The sequence below is a fragment of the Poecilia reticulata genome, linkage group LG1 (assembly GCF_000633615.1).
Source record: "Poecilia reticulata strain Guanapo linkage group LG1, Guppy_female_1.0+MT, whole genome shotgun sequence".
Classification (NCBI taxonomy): Eukaryota; Metazoa; Chordata; class Actinopteri; order Cyprinodontiformes; family Poeciliidae; genus Poecilia; species Poecilia reticulata.
In genome coordinates, this window is record NC_024331.1 from 33,071,433 (window position 1) to 33,089,084 (window position 17,652).

At 44.0% G+C, this 17,652-nt stretch overlaps 1 protein-coding gene and 2 long non-coding RNA genes across 4 annotated transcripts in view; all 3 read right to left on the reverse strand.

The window, feature by feature from the left end:
• LOC108167100 (uncharacterized) overlaps positions 1 to 501 on the reverse strand; it is an 8,317-nt gene extending 7,816 nt beyond the window's left edge. Inside the window, exon 1 of the long non-coding RNA XR_001777497.1 lies at positions 128 to 501. This is a non-coding gene — a long non-coding RNA (uncharacterized LOC108167100). The remainder of the gene's footprint in view (positions 1 to 127) is intronic.
• Positions 502 to 1,473: 972 nt separating this feature from the next.
• Positions 1,474 to 5,050, reverse strand: LOC103472423 (uncharacterized). Of its 2 annotated transcripts, XR_534860.2 has the most exons (4): positions 3,286 to 5,050; positions 2,378 to 2,855; positions 2,207 to 2,276; positions 1,474 to 1,699 (listed from the first exon to the last, which is right to left on the reverse strand). It is a non-coding gene; the product is annotated as an uncharacterized LOC103472423 (long non-coding RNA). The 2 variants fall into 2 exon arrangements; XR_534859.2 differs by lacking the exon at positions 3,286 to 5,050 and having other exon boundaries at positions 2,378 to 3,158.
• Positions 5,051 to 6,731: 1,681 nt separating this feature from the next.
• Positions 6,732 to 17,270, reverse strand: LOC103472417 (ribosomal protein S6 kinase beta-2). The gene is made up of 16 exons (XM_008422053.2): positions 17,064 to 17,270; positions 15,612 to 15,666; positions 15,500 to 15,537; positions 15,314 to 15,428; positions 14,254 to 14,322; positions 13,817 to 13,964; positions 13,681 to 13,738; positions 13,500 to 13,600; positions 13,333 to 13,423; positions 12,434 to 12,524; positions 12,219 to 12,326; positions 11,117 to 11,179; positions 10,289 to 10,366; positions 10,113 to 10,220; positions 9,921 to 10,033; positions 6,732 to 9,495 (listed from the first exon to the last, which is right to left on the reverse strand). Exons 2-16 carry the CDS (start codon positions 15,663 to 15,665, stop codon positions 9,318 to 9,320), a joined length of 1,413 nt encoding a protein of 470 aa, XP_008420275.1. The 5' UTR covers position 15,666; positions 17,064 to 17,270; the 3' UTR covers positions 6,732 to 9,317.
• Between the last annotated feature and the right edge of the window lie 382 nt (positions 17,271 to 17,652).

Below are 17,652 nucleotides of genomic sequence, written 5' to 3' on the forward strand. Positions count from 1 at the left end.
AGGGTGAATGCTTCCCTATGGAGGGGAACGCTTCCCTCTGGAGGGTGAATGCTTCCCTATGGAGGGGAACGCTTCCCTCTGGAGGGGGAACGCTTTCAGCAGGAAGGAAGAGCAGAAAGTTGCTCACCTGGGTTTCTTTAATTCCGTCCAGGAGCAGGTCTACTTGTCCAAGCTCACTGCACAGCGCTGGGCCTCACTGCGGGTCCGAACCCGACCAGAAGCAGACCAGAATCTGACCCGAACCTGACCTGAACCCGACCAGAACCTGATCAGAACCCAACCAGAACCAGACCAGAATCTGACCCGAACACGCTGCGATGACAGCCTGGTGTGATTCTAAAAGAGTTGCCAAAGGATAAGCCTGGTGGGGGAAAGCTTTTAGCCTGAGAGGGCCAATTATAGCCACACACACACACACACACACACACACACACACACACACACACTACCCATTCAGGGTCAGTAGATCTGTGTTGGTCAACAGGAGTAAATAAGGTGATCAGTGCGTGTGTGTGTGTGTGTGTGTGTGTGTGTGTGCGTGTGTGCGTGTGTTCATGTGTAACTATCCAACAGGGGACATGCGTGTCATTTTACACTGACCAACAGGGGACTCACCGTTGAAGAGGGGACATTTTGTAGGTCCCCTCTTGGAAATGACCCTGTTTTAGGGTCAGGGGTTGCAGTTAGGACTAAGGTGTGAATTGACTTTTGGTTAGGGTTAGGAAAAGGGTTAGGTATGTGATGGTTAGGGTTAGGAAAAGGGTTAGGTATGTGATGGTTAGGGTTAGGAAAAGGGTTAGGGTTAGGCTGTAGAAATGAATGGAAGTCAATGGAATGTCCCCTGTTGGATAGTAGCGTACGACTGTGTGTGTGTGTGTGTGTGTGCGTGCGTGCGTGCGTGTGTGTGTGTGTGTGTTGTTCCAGCAGGGTTGGGTAACAGCGTTAGAGGATTAATTTAGCTCCAGTCGCTCCTGATCAGCTTAGAGGGAAAAACTTTCCTCAGGTTTGTTTTCCAGGAGAAACTTATGAAACACCAGAATCTCCTGAACGAACCTTTGATTCAAGAACCGACTTAACGTGTTTAATCTGGAGAAAACAAAGACTAAGACAATCTTATAACAACATGACGACTCTACTTCCTGAGCCTGATAACTGTTGGACCTGCAGAATCAAGAAACGGCTCCAGTAGAACAACGGTTCTACTGAACATCTACCAGGCTTTGGGTCTCCAGACGGTCAGAACCCAGAATTACACAAAGACCGTCTGACATTTACCAGAAACATCCTGATGATCCTCCAGAAACGGGTTCTGAAAAAGTTACTTTTATTTTTATACATTTACTCATTTAGCGGCTTATTTTCCCCACATTTCATAATAAAAATCCTCTTCCACCATGTTTGACCTTTGACCCTGAAACAACCAGCCGACACATTCTGATCATAATGATGGTTTGGGCAAAAATGATCAACATCTGTCCATCCACATTATTTATACTTTAATTTATGCTAATTTACCCCAGAAATACCAAACCATGTGTTTAATGTCCAGAAGAGAACCAATCAATCACAGTTTGGTTTTTAATCAGAATTTAAAATGAGAGGAGGTTCAGGAGGTTCTGCTGCTCCGTCTGAGCTGGTCCGGTTCCAGAACCGACCGGCGTCCAGTCAGAGTCCGGGTCCAGAGCCGCTGCCTGGAAGTCTGAAAGAAAGCAGGAAGAGAAACGAGTCAGAGCTGATAAGACGTTTCCCTGAAATGTGTGGAGTTTTCAGCTGGACCATTAATCTAAATGAAAGGATTCAAACATGTTGATTCCTCAGTTTACATAAAGGGAAAATAATTCTACAGGCTTCTAATTTATAAAATATTAAAAATCCATCAGACGTCCAAAACAGGATTTTCTTCCTTATTTTCCTGTTTCAGCTCCATTTAGTGTTTGTTCATTTTTATTACTTTTTACATCCTGTTGTGAAATTAAATGTTTGGTAAAGGATCTAAAGAGAGTTGTTTTTATGTTAGATACTTTGTTTTGTTGTTGCCATTTAAATAATTGGAGAAACTGATCAGTAGAGAGGAACATGGTTCCTGATTTACATTATTAAAGTCCATTTATTTCAGTTAATTATATTCACTAAGTGAAGCACATTTTATTGATTAAATGACACATTTAATAATTATAAATGAGAATGTATATTCATATTTACTGACTATGAGTTTACATGATGCTGATCCGTTTTGTTCCACCTGGACCTCAAACTGTGCCGACGCCTCCGTCCCTCTGCAGGAAAACAGGAAGCTTCAGGTTGTTTGCTGAGGCAGACGTTGACCAATCAGACGACAGATCTTAAAACATAAATATGAATCTACTAATATTCTCACGTGATCATGTTTTATTACTGAAGAATGAAATGGCTGTTCGTCTGAAGGCGGCTGATCCCAGAAGGTCGTCCCTGTTTGACCTCTGGGGTCAGTTTTCTGTCTGACGCCGGCGCGGCTCATGTTTACGGTCCAACATCTGCTCTTCGCTGTCAGAGCTCTCCTCTCAACACTTATGGGAAAACAAATCAGAGGAAATTCTCTGGAGGAGCTCGGGATGTTTTCTGTCCCGAGTCGTCTCTCTTCATTCCTGCTCCGCTCTTCCCGCCTGTCCTGCTTCCTGCTGGGTTCTCCTTCCCTCCGTCATCACGGCTCCGCAGATGAGGGTCAGCTCTGGAAATACACGCTGCTGTGAATAAGCCCAGAGCAAGATGGCTTCCTGCTGAGGACGCCTGGACGCAGGCAGGGGTCACAGGGGTCACTGGGGTCACGTGATGTCAAGATGGAGGAACCAGAGATCCTGGGATCAACGAGCAAAAGTCTGATGGACGAAGAAAGTCCATCTGTCCATAAACTGGAAGGAAAAGGTTTCCAACATTTCCAGAAAAAAAAAAAAAAATCTGAAAAGTGTGGCCTGCATTTTGCTACAGATTCTCAGTTGCATTTAGTTCTGGACTTTAACTAGGTCGTTCTTTCTATGCAGCTCAGGTTTAACCCTTCAAAGCCTGAATTTGTATCTAATTGTAAAAGTAATAATTACTTTTGTTTCTTGTTCTCAAGCAGAAAGACATTGAAGACCCACCGTTACTGGATCAACCTTCAGACCTCTCAGGTCTTCTGGTTCTGGTTCTGGTTCTGCTCTGCACCAGAACCAGGTCCAGAACCAAACATGAAGAAGCAGCATTCAGCTTCTATGCACCACAAATCTGGAACAAACTTCTGGAAAACTGGAAAACAGCCGAAACACTGACTTCACTGGTCTTCATGATGCTGGTTGTTCTCTGAAGGACATCTGATACCAGAACCAGAACATCTGGTGGAGGTTTGTGTCTGAATGCCCAGGGCCCGTTCCCATGGCAACCACACGAAACGCGTCTGCTTTCGATTCTTTTGGTAACTCCAGTCAGTTCATGCTTCAGTTTAAATCGATGCGCTGAGCTGTTTGTCCATCACATAAAACCCGATCAGTCTGCGGCTGCTGAGCGGGTCCAGTACTTTGTGAAGGTTCTACACAGAACCAGATGTTTGCTGGCAGCCATCATGTCTTCACCTCATAAAGGCCCAAATATGGCAGAGCGGAGCAGATTACCCCGAGGACCGAGTGTGGCCAGGTCCAACGGCTCGGGTCCGGGGGTGACAACTGAACCAGAACCAGGTGATCTGATCAGATCCAGCTCATCACAGTCGGACCCAGAACGAGGCTGAAACTCGCTGGAAGCAGCAGAGAAACGGTGGCTCTGATGTGAAGATTCATTTTTCTCCAGAGACAGAAGAGCTGCTCTGCAGGAGAGCAGAACCAGAACCAGAACCAGAATCAGAACCGCTCCATGTGGGATCCGTGAAGCTGCTTGGTGTCCTGCAGCTGTGAGGCAACCTGCAGTTAGAAAGGTTAAAGGTCACAACAGGAGCAGAAGGACTTCCTGCAGCAGGATGTTGACTGAAAACATCCGTCACCTTCCAGGATTCACTACAGAGGAAAGACAAAGAAAGAAAATATTAAAAGATGGTATTGATTATCCCCAGGACTCTTTTTCTCCTGTTATTTGTCGCTGAAGTTGCTCTGTGCTGCCCCTGGCTGGTCACCACCGGTACTACACGCTCCTTCACCTCCTCTGTCTTTCTGCAAGAAGCAAACATGGAGGAGCAAGTCGAACATCTGCATCTAAAACCAGACTCAAATGACAAGATGCACGATTCTACTGGAAAATAAGGAGTGAGGGAAGGAAAAGCAGCTTTTAACCCTTAAGGCAACATGTTGGCCGACAGGAGGAAAGTTAATTAAGAGCCGGTTGTGCAACTGCTTTGTGAAAACTTTGCTCTCAAGAGTTTCGCAACTGGGTTTTAAACAAAAGCCACGTTTTCCCCTGGAAAACGGAAAATCAAAGACAGATGAGGAAAAGTGGCTTCGGCTCCCACATCAGCGGATTCCTCAGTTTCTTTCGTCCCGGTCTGGGACCGAACCGGACCTGAACACGGATCTGACATGTGTGACTGGACCCGTTCAGATTCTGCATAGTCACAAGGCGACCTGGATGGGGCCCATGTGGTTGACTCAACCTACCCCCCACTGGCCGGACCAGATGGGTCCCTTTATAGCACATGTGTCAAACTCAAGGCCCGGGGGCCAAATCTGGCCCGCCGTAGCATTTTCTGTGGCCCTTTAGACTCCAAAATTACATCAATACGTTCTTCCAGTTTTTCACAAATCTGCAAAATTCACACAAAATCAACAAATCTCCGCATTTTTTCTTCTTCTGATTTTTAGTGCAAATTTTCTCAAAATTGGTCAAAAACATTGAGTTTAAGTGACGGCAGCCTTACTTGATGTCGAGTTATAGTCCATAATTGATATGGTATGTAATAAAAAGTCACATTTCATATCATACATTAGCTAAAATGTCATAAAAATTCCTAATTCCTTCCTAATTTCTAAATTGGCACCACAAAATATGTAATTTTGGTTGCAGAAAAAAAGCACTAAAACAATCACAGAATCCTGGAGGAACAGCTATTTATTGATATTTTAATAATTTAATTAGTTCTATCAATATATTCTGGCACAAGCGGCCCTTTAAGAACATTCAGGTTTTTGATATGGCCCGAAATAAAAATGTGTTTGACGCCTCTGCTTTATAGGTATCACATTGGTATCACGCAGAAGTTTGTGGGACCCATATGGGCTTTACCCTGAATGGTCCCAATACAAAGATTATTTTGTTTAAAGTGAAAAAACAATTTGTTATGAATTAGAGCTAAATGAGTTAGAATAATGAATCCAAGATGAATCTGGTGAAACGTCAAAACCAAGAGCAGCTGATCACATCCGACCCAGAATGATCAAAATTAGTCACATTTCTGTCTCTGTTCACACCAGTGACCCGGTTCATCCGCCCAGCTGAGCTGAGCTTCGTCTTCCAGGTTCACATGGAGATTCCCAAAGTCAGGAAAATATTCCAGAAGAAGTTCTTTAAATCAAATATTTCCTCTGCTTCAGATCTCAGGGCGGTTCAGAACTTTACAACCTAAACTCACTTCCTGTTCGTCTCTTTCATTCCTTTTCATACTGCAACAAAAACATGGTGGATTCTCCTCATCTTAACTCCTGTCCAGCAGCTCTTTGCTTTATTCCGTCTTTAGTTCAACCAGTTCTGCTTTCCTCCAGCTGAGACTAATTTTCATTACTGTAAAAGTTTATTTTCTCAGCAGCAGCTCGTCCAAAATGCTCCATCATGGTTCCGTTCTGAAGAATCTGCTTCTGGCCCGGTTCCTTTAGCTGCAGCCTCATTATTGAGGCAGTTTGATCAAATCTTTCAGCACAGAACGTCTCCTGATTCAACCGCAGAGTCTGCAGGCAGAAAACACTGGAGCTCCTTCTGAAACCTGTTTGGTGAACAACCAGACGTGTTCCAGCGTTTATTTACGGGAGTTTGGCAGTTTGAGCTGCTCTCATGCTGGACCAACTTTAGGCTCCGTCAACATTTACATGCTCATGAGTGAATCTGGCAGGGGATCCACACTGCATCACTTATCATTCCAGAAATGCACTGAGGTTCTGTTCTCCTATTGTTCTGTGATGAAACGGGTTTATTGTTCTGCACAACGACCGGATCCAGGTTCTGGAAGGCGGCTGAAGCTGGGAGGTCTCGCTGCTCTTATGCAACAGGAAAAAATATTTCTACACCTTTAAAGCTTTCGCCACGAAAGACGAATGTTGGGTCATAAAAAGTCATTTTCTTCCAACTGGGTTTGGATCCAGGAAGATTCCTGACCAAAACTCAGATGAAGAAGTTCTGATGTTATGGTCCGGTCAGACGGATCCCCCTGGTTCTGCCTCATTCTAAGGTTTTATTCCTGAAGTTCTACTGGACCATTTCCCCTCGCTTTCTTCTTCTACTACTGTTAACTTTTCTGTTTTTTTCTCTCCACAGAAGCTGCATTTAGTCGTTTCATCTTTTTATTTAGTGAACTAAATATTTAGTTTGAATCTGACATATGAATGAATAAGTGAAAATATGGCTGTAAAATTAACCCCATTCTTTCCTCTACATGCTAAATGCCTTAAATTATTGCTGTAAATTTCTGACTAACTTTAAAATCTCAGTTGTGAACATTGTGTCTCTGCACAACGATCTAAAACTAATGCACAAACCCTGTTGCTCAGTCGCCAGCTGCTTTCTGTGAACTGAATGACTGAACGTCTCAACATCCCAGGATTTATTCACAACATTCATCAGTCAGAGGAAACAAAACAATCCCAAATATAAACTTTTTGTTCTTTACTGTTTACATATCTGTACAAGTCCAGAGGTTCATTATTCCTCTTCAAATCTCTTCATCATAACAGTAAATTATGCAAATAAACAAAACCCGACAAAGTAAATCATTTTCTGATGTGACCCAGTCAGAGGTAATGATGCTGATCCAAACACTGCAGACAAGGAAACAACTTTAAAAATTAAACCCAAATGGAAGCTCATGTGTTTCAAAACCCTGAAAATATCTAAAGATATATATATTTATATATATATCAGTTTTAATTCCCGTTTCCTGAAAACTGGATTCATGTAAAGTTGGCACCATGATGGGGAGGCGGGTCTGAACACAATTAACCCCGTCATCACTCTGAGGGTATAAACGGATCCTGGAGGAACAAAAACATCCAAACAGGGAAAAGTTTCTCAGCCTCCTGGTGGATTTTAATCGATAAACTCTGAGCAGCTGTTCAGCAGCGACGGCTTCTCAGCAGACAAACTTTCCACTTCACTCCGAAGCTGTTCTGTGATTTCAACTCTGAAAACATCCCAGGAAATCTGAAGACTTTTAACTGGTTCAGAACCAAAACCAGGCCGGCTCAGAACCGGCGCCGGCTCTTTACGGCTGCTGCGAACAGAATCCAGTCAGATTCTCTCATCTACAGAAATGATATCAGTTTATCGATTCACTCAGAGGAAGAGCTTAAAATTATTTTGAAAAATAAGGAAAGAAAATTGTGACAAGTTTCCTAAAGTCATTAAAATTAATACTTAATGCATTTTTAATGCTTGGAATATTTTAGGCTCCTGAAATTTGCCAAAACAAAAGAAAATCTCTGAATCTCAACCTAAATCATTTCTGACATTTGATTTTATTTTAGGTTAAAATGACCATTTCAATTTGATCAAATCCTGATTAATTTAACTTTGTTGGAAGTCAGAAATGTACATACACCTAGGTTACCGTTCCTTTAAAGCACAGGTGTTGAACTGCAGTCCCCCGCTGCCCTGAAACCTTTAGATGAGCCTCTGCTGCAGCACCTGAACAGAATAATCAGGTCATCACGGTTCTGGAGACCCGACCCAAACCAGGAGGAGGAAATGAAGCCGTTTCATTCCAGTGTTTTCTACCTGTGGCTCATCTACGAGCTGCAGGACAGCAGAGGACTGGAGTTTGACGCCCTGCTCTGAGGCCAGGCCAGCTGATGATGTCACAGCTTTGTAAGCCAGTGATTGGTTCATTCACATCACCTGAGGTAAACGTGAACTCTGACCCGGTTCCGTCTCCCACAGACCAACAGGTTCTGGTATGAAACGGGTCCAGTGGGCTGAAGCCACCAATCCCAGTGGAACCAAAGCCAGACGTCCCTCAGGCTGGTGACGCTTGATGGAGCGAAAACTGGACCTTTTGCTGCAGGAGGGACTGGTGCGCTTCACAACTCAATCAGTTTGAAATATTGAAGCAGCATGGCTGAGGAGGTGGAACTCGGCAGAATAAACAGATCCGACCCAGTTCCACCGGTTCTGTTGGGAGGAACGGATCAGATTTCCAGCTCTGAGAGGCTTGTGGAAGGAAACCCAAAACCTTCAACTCAAGTCCGTTTAGAGGGACGTTCTGCCAAATGCTGAGAAAAAGATAAAAACTTTGAAGAAAATGGTTTTGATAAAACAGGATATTGGGACCAGAACCAGGCTGTCCCTGATCCTCCGGATCATCCTGATTCCTGATTGGAGGAGCTTCCCGAGTGATTCCCTGCTGGCTTGACTGAAGGGGAAATAAACACCTCTGACCCAACACGGTTTGACCTGCAGGTCTGCAGAAACAGCTTCTGTGTGATCAGCGGTTGGGTTTCTGATTGGACCGGTCCATCGGTCCAATCAGAACAAGTTTGGCAGCAGACATGAAGATCCAGAGAAAAAAGACGAGACAAACATAACATCCTGCTGCATGGATCATTCAGCAGATTTCTACATACAGTCATTACAGAATCTGTTATAATTTACAAACTCATCATTTCAAAGCTGAATTCAGTGATTTTTTTTCCTATTGAGTTTTTAGCTCCTGTCTCTTTAAGGCCCAGTCTGCTCTGATTGGTTAAATGTCAAACCGAACCAACAGGCAGACTGATGTCATCACGTTTTCTTTTTACGTGCAGAAATAAATAAAAGCAACCAAAAGAACAGAAGCGTTAAAGTTTAACTTCCTGTCGGCTGACGGTCGGCTGACCTCTGACAGACTCATTACTGGAAAACCTTAAATCAGAGCTTCCTCTGTAATTAAACTCACAGTTTCCAGTCCATCCATCACAAATCTCAAGTCGACCCCAGAAACACGCAGGGAAGCTGCTGAAGGAAAATCGATGCCTTCCTGTCCTTTAATTAGATTTAGAAGGAGTTTCTGCTCCGCGGAGCCGCAGTCTGGAGGATTTAGTCGTTTGGTTACTTCAGAGCTTTAAATGAAAGCTGAATAATGAACAGACAGAGACGATGATCCGTGGAGCAGACAGAATCCCTCTGGTTCTTCCTGGGCCTCATCTCCGATGCTCCTTCTTCTTCTTGTTCCTGGACGGCGTCTTGATGGGCTGACTCGCCGCGCCGTTCTCCAGCGGGCCGGGAGGCGGAGCGGCAGGCGGAGACGTGGGGGAGAACAGGTCCGCTTCCCCGTCCATGCTGGACTTAAAGGGTCCGGCCGGAGAGAACTTCAGAGGACTGAGGAGAAAAATAACGTCTTCTGACCAACCCAAGGATTTCCTTCATCCCTCCACTTCAGTAAGGCAGACAAACTTTAAAACATTTTAGCAAACAAAATGTAGCTGTTGAAATAAAGGTTCAAATGACTTTTTCAAGTTGAGATGGAAATCAAAACCTATATCTAAAGTTAAGTTGTATGATTTCATTGTGATGACCTGTTTATTCACACCAATCAGTAGAAAACTGGAATTTAAGACTTTTTAAGACCATCATGGGTGGATTTAAGACCCATTTCTGTATGAATGTCATCCAGATTATGGCAATAAACTTCCACTTACCAGGACAGATGAAAGAAACTAGCTGGTCTGGTAACTAGTAAGTGATTTTCAGAAGTAATAAAATGGTGCAACATGAATACTGTCCGCTGCAGTACCACTTCCTACCTGATGGGGGTGCGCGGGCTGCTGTTGTGGCGGCGGACGTGACGCGATCGCGGCTCAAACGAGAATCCTTCCTTCAGGCTCTCGAGGACCGACGGCGCCACGAAGGAGAAACCCTGCCGGAGGAGATGAAAACTAAAACAGCTGAAGGAAAGAAAGGAAAACGTTCCAGAACATGGAGGCTGATGGACTGACGGCGAAGGCGAGCTCGGCGCTGTGGCTCAGCCTGGTGTCGTCCGGACTGTCCACCGGCGTCTGTCTGGTGAACCTGGTGTCAAACTGGCTCACGTCTTCCTCAGAGTGCTGGCAGGAGGGAATGTTTGAGTTACAGCAGAACACGCTTCACATGTGGAAACGGCAGGAAGACCAACCAGCTGCGGTTTGTACGGCGGGTCCACTCGCTTGTTCAGCAGCTCCTCCCAGCTGATGTGTCTGAAGAACGGATGTTTCTGCAAAGAAACAGGAAAACACCAGGGAAAGGTTAACGATGCTGCCGCACTTCGTTCAGCCTTTAAACAATCAACGTTTCCACTGTTTGCACTTTGTAAAAGCTGAAAGTTCAGAAACAGCATCCAGCATTCACTCATCAAAACCTGATGGTTAACGGAGGAAACGGCAGATCTGAAAAGTCAAAGGCAACATTTTCAGAAACGGAGTCGGTTCTGATTTAAACTCCAGCCTCCATGAGGAGGAAGCCGCTTGGATCCAGGATCCAGTTGTTCTGTCTCCTGACCCGATTCCCATCCTGGAGCATTAAGGAGCTTCGACACAGATCCTTCCTGCCAGCAGCTGTCAGACTCCAGAACCGTCACTGATCCCAACATGTTCACCTCCTGCTGCTGCTGCTTTACTCCTAAATAACATTTCTGCTTTTATTGCATGTTTTCCTGAACTGCACTCCTTGATGGGCAGTTCAGGAAAACATGATGTGCAGCACATGATGTACATGTGCAATGCTTTCCATTTCCAGAACCGGAAAGCATGATATTTCTATTTCTGATAACTGCACAGTATTTTGTCATGTTGTGATCTTGTACAGTATATTGTTGATCTTATTTTTGGTTGTTTTTCATCTAGATTTTGAAGACTTTTGGATATTCTGTGTGAAACCTTCATCCAGATGCTGCCGTTGCACCTGAACGTCCCCAGAGTTGGACAGCAGAGGACATTTCTGATCTAAGACGACCTGCAGCGACTACCTGGATGTCAGCGGCGTCGTCTTTCCCAGAGCCGAGTCTCTGAGCCGGATTCTTCTTCAGCAGCTGGAAAAAAAATGAAACAGAGAAACATTTAGTGATTTCTGCAGTTTGACTTAAAAAACCTCATCATACTTGGAAAATAACTCCATTTGGTGCTGCGTGTCGCTGTAGCTTCATCTGACTGCCACATGCTCAGACTGTATTATAATAGCACTGTGTGTGTGTGTGTGTGTGTGTGTGTGTGTGTGTGTGTGCATGCGTATTAATAATTACTTCACAATGACATCATTTTAACTTATTTTTCTGTCATTTAGCATTTTAAAGTCGTAACGCTGCAGGATTCAGTTCTGCCAGCAGGTGGCAGCGTTGCATCAGCTTCTCACAATCAGCCTCAGTTTCTAGTATCTGCATCAGGCTAGAATCAGTCAGCAGTGAATAAAAGTCAGTTCTACAGAGCAGAGTGGAGCCAAAATGTCCAAATAATGGGAAGAAAGCAGAAAATGTCAACCTTTGTGTTTCTGCATAAAGCAGAAGGATTTTGTTTCAATGACTAGTTCATTTCATGATGATATTTTACTTAAACTCAAATGTGAAGAAGTCCATTTTTCTCCAGCTGCATTAATTTAATATCTCTGTTTTCACGTTCATGTTAAACCACAGCTTACATCTGCTGAAATCTGACATGATTCATATCATCTGAGTTTTGTTTCCATGTTGCTTTGTGGAAATAAACACATTCCTGGTTCAACAATAACTTCTAATGACTGTAAACAGAAATATGAAAAGCCGCTCCAGGCTGAGTGGATCTAACTGAGGGCTGGATGTGGAATAAATGGATTTTTTATGAGCAGGTTTCTCTTTCTGAAGCAGATTAGGGAGCAGAAATCTGGAAACACTGATAGCATTTTGGTAAATAACCAAATATGACAGAGAAATGGTTAAAAAGTCCAATAGTTGATTGATTATTGTAAAAAGTTATATATATTTTGCACTTTATAGGGTCTATGTTTGGATTCATTCACTGTAGCTTTGAAAACAATGTGAAATCACGGTGTGTGTGTGTGTGTGTGTGTGTGTGTGTGTGTGTGTGTGTGTGTTGGACCTTTTTGATCATGTCTCTGGCATCGACCGTGATGTACGGAGGAAGGTTGACTTTACACTTCAGGATCTTATCGATGGTCTTCTTCCTGTTCTCAGCTGTGAACGGAGGCTAAACGGAAACATTCAGACAGACGCTGCTTAGCAACAGGAATCAGAAGAAACGATAAAAACATGAGATACTGATTCACTGTTTCGGTGCTTCTTCTCTCAGCCTACCGATCCAGTCAGCATGTCGTGCATCAGCGCGCCGAGGCTCCACCAGTCCACGGCTCGGTTGTGACCCGACCTGGTCAGGATCTCTGGAGCCCTGCAGCACAACACAAACCAACAGTTTGAGTAAAACACTTATGAATCCTCGGTTTGTGTTTAGACCAGTGTTTGTGGATGGTGCAGTTGGTCTCATCGCTGCCAGCAGCACCAAGGTTCTGGGTTTGAATCCCAGCCTGGCGTCTTTCTGCAGGTTCTCCTTGTGCATGTGTGGGTTCTCTCTGGGTTCTCTGACTTCCTCCCACAGTCCAGGACCATGACTGTTGGGTTAAGTGGTCTGTAACTCTCCCTGAGGTGTGAGAGTGATTGGTTCTGGCCTGTGTGTGTCTGTGTGATGGACACTGTGATCATTTTGGGTTTTTCTGGTATTTGCTGAGGCGCTCTGCAGCAGCTGTGGTTTCAGAAACTTCAATAGATGAAAAAGACTGAACCAACTGCCTCATTCGTTCAGAGAACATCACAATATCCATAACAACCATCAAATAAGATTAAATATTTAATGCATCAAAACATCAGCAGTTTTCTTAGCTTTATTTTACAGAAACCAATAAGATATTCAGAGAATATTCTGTGACAGACACCAGCCACTGGACCAGTCTGGTTTCATCAACACGACTCGGCGCTACAGCCGCTAACAGGCCAGTAACATTCATCTCCGATTGCCTGGTGAAGAGGAAACATCGTGAAATGTGAGTCTGAACTTCATCACAAACCCAAACCACCAGTTGGTAGCGACTCTTAGTGCTTTCAGACCAAATATTGTGTTTTCTGAATGTTTCTGTTCTTCAGGTTCAGGTGTTTTTGTGCGTTTTTGTGTGTTTTTGTGTGGAGTGTGTGCAGTTACCCACATGTACTCGATGGTGCCACAGAAGGTGTGTGTGATGGTTCCATCATGGATGGACTCCTTACTGAGGCCAAAGTCAGTCAGCTTGATGTGCCCTGACCACGCAGAGATCAATACAATCATCTGGATGTGATTATTGCTTATGGGTAACGACCTGGCAGCCTGCCTCACCTTGCTGACACAGCATGATGTTCTCAGGCTTCAGGTCTCGGTAGATGATCCCGTAGGAGTGCAGGTGACCCAGGGCCATCGTGATCTCTCCCAGGTAGAAGCTGGAAAACAGTTCAACCGCGTCACCTGAAAGGATCGCCACGACGACGCTCTCTGACCTCAACGCAGACAGAGATCTCACCAGGCCGTGTCCTCCATGAAGATTCCCTCCTTCTCCAGCTGCATGAACAGCTCTCCTCCTGGTGACCCAGAGAACAGCTGAAGGTCATGACCATCATCATCACCATCATCATCATCATCGGGTTTCACCAGCTCACCGCTCAGACACTCCAGGATGAGGTAGAGCTTTCCTCCCGTCTGGAAGGCGTACAGCAGGTCCACGATGAACGGGTGTCTGACCTTCTCCAGGATCTCGCGCTCGGCTCGGGTGTGAGCCGTGTCTTTGGCGTTACGGACGATCTTCGCCTGCAGGAGTCAGGGAAATGTTTAAACTAAGGTCTAAATATTAAATGCTGTTTCATCTTTTGAACCATTTCTCTGTCAGCTGTCTGCACCGCTTCTCTTTTACCGTCTCACTCACCTGCATCTCATTTCTAACTCAGCATCTCTCCCTTTAGTAATTTATCCTATTTTTTTCACTTCTCTAAAACCGTTTGTGTTTTATGTTACAAACTTTCCCTTTATTGACACATTTCTGTCCAAATTTGAATCGAAGATAAAAACTGGAGGCAGCCCAGGTCCAGCACCAACTTGCCTTCTTCAGGACCTTCATGGCGAATATCTTTCCTGTTTGGGGACCTTGAACCTTCCTCACTTGGAAAACCTTAAAGAAAGACAGGAAGTTGAAGATTGTTAAAATAGATCAGCACAAAACTCCAGATTCAATCCTAAATATAAGTTTTAGACATTTTCAGACCAGTCTGCCAATCCATCCAGTTTCAGACTGTGAACATCAGCAGACCTGATTTTCCATCAGACTGGATATCGATACGGATCCGGTTTGCTTTGATCCTGCTGTTGACCTTTTAGATCGTACTACTCATATTTGAATGCAAGGGGCCACAGCATCAGCCCTTCACCGCCATGCCTGGCTGTTTGTCCTGGTATCTATCAGGCCTGCAACATCTGCTCCATCTCCAGCTGCTGTGTTTCTCTTTCTCACTGCTCCGAGTCAAACCAACCAAACTAATTAAAACACATGTTCCCCTCCTCACCTGTGGGGGCGCTGCAACAAGAACTACTAAAGGAAACTACACAAAAACCCAGAGCACAATTTCCTTCTTCACAAAATAGAAACAAAAACGGAGGCGTCAGATTTGGTAGGATTTATTTTTTGTCTTTGACCACAAGTCATTTCTCCTGGTAGAGCTAGACTTGTGTGTTTGTTTTGATTGTATTTACCCAGAATGCCCTGTGCTGTAGTCCACTTCCTGCTTTTGGAGCGGTCTCCGGTCCGCTTGGTGTTCACATATGCATTTGACCCGCAGCTGAATTCACTTCAACCGAACCCAGACCGAGGTCAGTAGGCGGACCGGAGTTTGGTCGGCATCAGAGTTTGATTTCGCATCAACACCTTCAAAAACAAACCCGACCTTCTAGACAAAGGGACTGCAGCTGGAATAAACCGGACTGAACCGGGCTGGTGGTGTGCATCCTAAACCAGCATGGTCCTACAAGTCTTCACTGAGATGTTGTGCTACCAAAAAGCCAAAACTGTTCTCTCTCCGTTTCAGTCTTTTTTAAAGGTGGCAGAACTGATGACTTGATGACAGACATGTTCTGAAACCAGACACCAACAGCAGAGCATGGCTCACCTTGCCATAGGCCCCTTTGCCCAGAACGGTGAGGAGCTCGAAGCAGTCCGGTCCAACTCTCTCGCTGTCTCTGTTGACGTTTTCACTGGTCAGCTCCACCTCCTCCGTCTGACCGCTGCCATGACATCACAGGAGACATCAGCTCGCTGCGGCACCCACATCTGTCTGGGCTTCGTCTGAACTCACCTGTCAGGTTCAACAACCATCACCTCACACGCGTCCTCCTAGAGACGAAAGGTTAGAGGTCACTGCTCGTCTTTGTTACATCACGGCGACGTGTGATGCAATCATTGCTCACCTCTGTGTCGCTGCCGTCCTCCGTCTCCAGGTCGATGTCAAACACTCCTGCCATCCTAAAAAAACATCATATTAATCAGATATCATGAATCAGTTTATCTGGACTCCGGTTTGTTACAACTATTTCAAAACTCCTCTTTAAATCGCCATCTGGCCGAATATACAGACAGATGTTGGAGTAGGGGATATGATCCTTGTCCAATGTGATGGATAGAAAAGACAGTTTGAACATGAAACTAGCGTAAACACCCTAAAGTTAATGTTACGCTGTATTGGATCAAGGTTTATTTCCACATTAATGACTCCAAGGCCTGGTAGAGGTCAGTCCAAATAGGAGTTGGGCTTTTTTTGTGATCAAACTACAGCAGAGATGTTTGACGGCGAAGGACAGAGTCACATTTCTGATTACCAGGATAAAAAAAGAAAACATGAAGACCAAATAAAATCAAGTTTATCAAAGCTAAACATAATCATGTTTCTGTAACATGGGCACCACTGGACCACATCAAGAGAAAGTCACAGTAGCACCACAGACTGATGATGAATAGGACTAAACAATATTCCTTCTGGCACAAAAGTAGCTGAGGTTCAGGTGGAGGTCAGGGAGGATATTGTTTAAAAAAAAAGAAAGAAAGAAACAGCAGCAGAATCACAACAAACAAAAAAACCTGCAGCCCGCAGCAACACGCAGCTGCGGGTCATTCAAACAGAACCGGAGGTGAAAAATAGAGGGAGGAACCTGATTTATAGGTGGAGACAGACAGGCCACGCCCACCTGCTGCTCACCTGGTTTCACTGCCTGTATAAAACAATCAGTCTTCATGTATTCATCAGTTTTAAAGGTTTCATCTTCTTTTCATCCTTAAGTTTAGTTTCAATTCAACTAAATTAAAAAATTAAATAAAAACCCACAAAGCTACAACGTGCTTCAAATTTCCTCGAGGTAGGAATTTTAAATCTAATTAAAAATAAAACACACGTCCCTGATTCTTTGTCCAATCTTTAATAAACTAATTTTACTGATTTGATCACCACCTCAATAACCGGTGAATTAAAACTATATTTTAAAGTTACAAAATGGACGACAATATAAAAACACAAAACATTTAAACACCTGGATTTTAAGTGTTTTTGTTTTTTTAGAAAATAGAAAATATTTAAATTTCAACTAAGTCAAAAATAAATGGTGATGTCACTTAGACTGAAACCAGAAGATTCAGAACAGCGTGTTCTGAACTAAAAGGTTTATTTCAGGCTGGACTCCCACACCAGATAAAACCTGATCTTCCTGGGTTTTCTGTAGAAACTATCTGACCGAGAAGAATATTAACTGTTACTACGACGACTGGAAATAAAAACCTGCTCTTCCTGCCTCTCTGTCAGAGGCAGGAACGAGCTAAGTGAGCTAAATGCTAGCACTGACAGCTACAAACAAGCTAATGCTAAGATTCACCTCAGATCGCTCCGTCTTCCGGTGCCTTCCGCTCTCTTCCGGTCCTCTCAGTCCGTCACTTTAAATTCGGAACAGTTCTTAAGTTGTCAGAACCAGCGGGGCTTTCATCGCTGTTTAACAGACAGCAGAGCAGTCAGCTGGTTGGACTCCTGTCAGCAGGACACCATGAAGCCGCTTCGCGCTGTGGCCAACTCCCCAGTAAGGAGGGCAGCGATTGGTTGTTCTAAAAGTAGGTAGTTGCGTAATGACGCAATCTTCATTTGCATATGGGCTAGTTAAAATCACGCATAACTTTTGCGTTTTAACACAAGTTACACAGACTTCTGCCCAGGTCCCTCTTGAAAATGAGATCTAGACCTCAACGGGGTTTACCTGGTTAAATAAAGGAAATAAAAAAAATAATAAAATAACATAAAATAAAAAAACAACAACTTTTGTAAAGTATGGAAGTCTTTAAATGGGCAATAAAGTCAGGAACATTATATCATTATAACAAGAAAGCTTGTTTTTAGTTTTAACAAGATATAATCAAAACAAAGTATATTCTCATATAAATAAAAAAGATCATAATAGTAAAACAGCAACATGG